Source organism: Camelina sativa, chromosome 3 (assembly GCF_000633955.1).
Source record: "Camelina sativa cultivar DH55 chromosome 3, Cs, whole genome shotgun sequence".
In the NCBI taxonomy this organism is placed as follows: Eukaryota; Viridiplantae; Streptophyta; class Magnoliopsida; order Brassicales; family Brassicaceae; genus Camelina; species Camelina sativa.
The window spans coordinates 8,789,060-8,791,795 of record NC_025687.1 but is presented as its reverse complement, the minus strand read 5'-3'; the positions used below and the strand labels follow the sequence as shown (position 1 = coordinate 8,791,795).

Sequence of the window (2,736 nt, the reverse complement as noted above, 5' to 3'; positions counted from 1 at the left end):
AAAAAAAAAGTTTCGTTTTGGTGATCAAAGGAGGAGTCTTTATCCCGTTTTGAGCTTCTGGGTCTTCTCTTTTGATTTCGTTTTGAGAAAAGTCAACGGCCATGGCGGGTCGTAGAGATAGAAGCCAACAGCTCCGTGGATCTCGAATTGCGATCGCCATCCTTATCGGTATCTTTATCGGTTGCGTATGCGCCGTTCTGTTCCCTAATGGGTTCTTCAACTCCAACTCGTCGTTATCAGCTACCGAACGCCTTTCGAAATCAAGCAACAAGGTACTGCATCTTACACCCTAAATCTGTAAAGTTTTAATTTTTGGGTTCCGTGATCGAGTTACCTAGATTGGATTTGACTCAGCCATTATAGGTATTAAGTGGTTTAGTATCTACACATTGAAATGCTTCTTGGTGATATGTTAGTTGGAGATTAGTTGGTAATAATCTTGAAACTGGCCTGATTTTGGAATTAAGTTGAGATTTCATCACTTCTTTGGTTTAGGTTGGATCGTCAGCTTGTGAATCGCCGGAAAGAGTGAAAATGCTAAAATCAGACTTTGTATCTCTCTCAGAGAAGAATGCAGAGTTAAAGAAGCAAATCAGAGAGTTAACACAAAAGCTACAGTTAGCTGAGCAAGGATCAGACAGTGCACGAAAACAGGTTCTAGCTTTGGGAACACAGATCAAGGCAGGTCCTTTTGGAACTGTCAAGAGTCTGAGAACTAATCCAACTATCCTTCCAGATGAATCTGTAAACCCAAGATTGGCAAAGATTCTAGAGGAGATTGCTGTCGATAAAGAGGTGATCGTGGCTCTTGCAAACGCAAACGTGAAAGCAATGTTGGAGGTTCAGATTGCTAGCATTAAGAGAGTGGGTATAACAAACTACCTGGTTGTTGCATTGGACGATTACATTGAGAATTTCTGTAAAGAAAACGATGTTGCTTATTACAAGAGAGATTCAGACAAGGACGTGGACACTGTTGGCAAAACCGGAGGTAACCATGCCGTCTCAGGGTTGAAGTTCCGTGTGTTGAGAGAGTTCTTGCAACTCGGTTATTGTGTTCTTCTCTCGGATGTAGACATTGTCTTCTTGCAGAACCCATTTAGTCATCTTTACAGAGACTCTGATGTGGAGTCAATGAGCGATGGCCATGACAATCACACTGCTTATGGATTCAACGATGTTTTTGATGAACCATCCATGGGATGGGCTCGGTATGCTCACACAATGAGGATATGGGTTTTCAATTCCGGGTTTTTCTATCTAAGGCCTACGATTCCAGCAATCGAGCTGCTTGATCGTGTGGCAGATAGACTCTCTAAGGCAAAAGTATGGGACCAAGCGGTTTTCAACGAGGAACTGTTTTATCCATCGCATCCTGAGTACATTGCTCTACACGCATCCAAGAGAGTCATGGATATGTATGAGTTTATGAACAGTAAGGTCCTTTTCAAGACTGTAAGAAAGAATCATGAGCTGAAGAAGAAGGTGAAACCGGTGATAGTTCATGTGAATTACCATCCAGATAAGCTCTATAGAATGCAAGCCGTGGTTGAGTTCTATGTAAACGGTAAGCAAGACGCGCTTGATAGCTTCCCAGATGGTTCTGAATGATTCACCTGAAAAAGCAGCTAGGCTATACAAGCTTTCCCAGTTTCTTGACATTTGTGATTCTAATCTATTTTACCTTTAATTGTTCCCATGTTTACTACTACATGCCTTCTGCTTTCTTTTTGTTTGTATTATGAATTTTTGTGTATCTTATGGCTAAAATCGCAAGTCTCTTTTTTCACCTCTCTTATCTTATTACTTCGCAAAGTCTCTTTTAGTCTTTCTTATTTTCTCTGTTTCATCATCTTCCGGTAGAGTTGAGCTCTGAATGATATATATATGTAACATCTCAAGCCACTTAATAATATGTAATATTTATAAAGTTTTCCAAGGCCTAAAAGGAATGATAATAGAAACATACATCTTAAACATTCATTCTATCTACAAATAATGCGTTGTGAAACAAACTCACTGGTACTATGAATACTGATTCTAGTACAAGAACCAAAACCATGAACTGAATGAACAGCACACTAAAGACTCCAATCCTTCCTTCATGCCATAACGGGTTGGTTCCTCTGTTCTTCATCTCGACTACGAGCTTTTACCATTACCAAGCGTGAGCTCTAGATCCTCCATAGCGACATCGTGGATCCTCTCCCCTTCCCATGGCTTAACTTGGCTGTTCTCAAATTTGAAATCCGAGCTTTGACCAATCTCTTGTGTCGCTGCAGTGTTTGGAGATAACTGCTGAGGTGCAGGTTTCACTAGGTTGAAGGTAGGAGAGGCTGGCACAGCAGAGGCGCCATGGAACGGCTGTTGTGAGAACTTCTGAAAGCTTATCCAATGACCAGAGTCAACAGTGGAAGAGTCAGATTCATCGCATTCAGGTATAGTAGCTGGTGCATGAAACTGGCGATGATGAGTGGGACTGGCAGGTGCAGATACCGCGTAAAACGGGTAGTTCAAAGACGTCATTGACTGTTTAGCAGCCATGGACATGGACTGTTTGGTAAAAGATTCCCAAGTTGGCAATGGTTTGGGGTTTCTCGAGGTTGGGGATGAGACTGGTGGAGTGACAGGAGCACTGTTTGAGATTCTAAGCGGAGGAAGCGATGAAGGAATCCCACCGTTCCTGAGGAAAGGGAAGATCGTGGAGATGTTGTGCGGGTCACCAACACGAGAAGG

General features: G+C 42.3%; 2 protein-coding genes across 4 annotated transcripts in view; one reads left to right on the top strand and one right to left on the bottom strand.

Annotated features, from left to right (window-relative positions):
• LOC104776051 (arabinosyltransferase RRA3-like) overlaps nucleotides 1–1,789 on the top strand; it is a 3,301-nt gene extending 1,512 nt beyond the window's left edge. The window contains exons 1-2 of one of the 3 annotated variants that reach the window (XM_010500049.1): nucleotides 15–272; nucleotides 496–1,789. In XM_010500049.1, coding sequence (XP_010498351.1) covers nucleotides 102–272; nucleotides 496–1,611 — 1,287 coding nt within the window. In that variant the 5' untranslated portion in view covers nucleotides 15–101 and the 3' untranslated portion in view covers nucleotides 1,612–1,789. Of the gene's footprint in view, nucleotides 1–14; nucleotides 273–495 lie in introns of those variants that run through there. The other 2 variants (XM_019243538.1, XM_010500051.2) reach the window with 2 other exon arrangements.
• LOC104776050 (protein BRASSINAZOLE-RESISTANT 2-like) overlaps nucleotides 1,904–2,736 on the bottom strand; it is a 7,586-nt gene continuing 6,753 nt past the window's right edge. Inside the window, exon 4 of the mRNA XM_010500048.2 lies at nucleotides 1,904–2,683. Within this exon, the coding sequence (XP_010498350.1) occupies nucleotides 2,143–2,683 (541 nt within the window). The 3' untranslated portion in view covers nucleotides 1,904–2,142. The remainder of the gene's footprint in view (nucleotides 2,684–2,736) is intronic.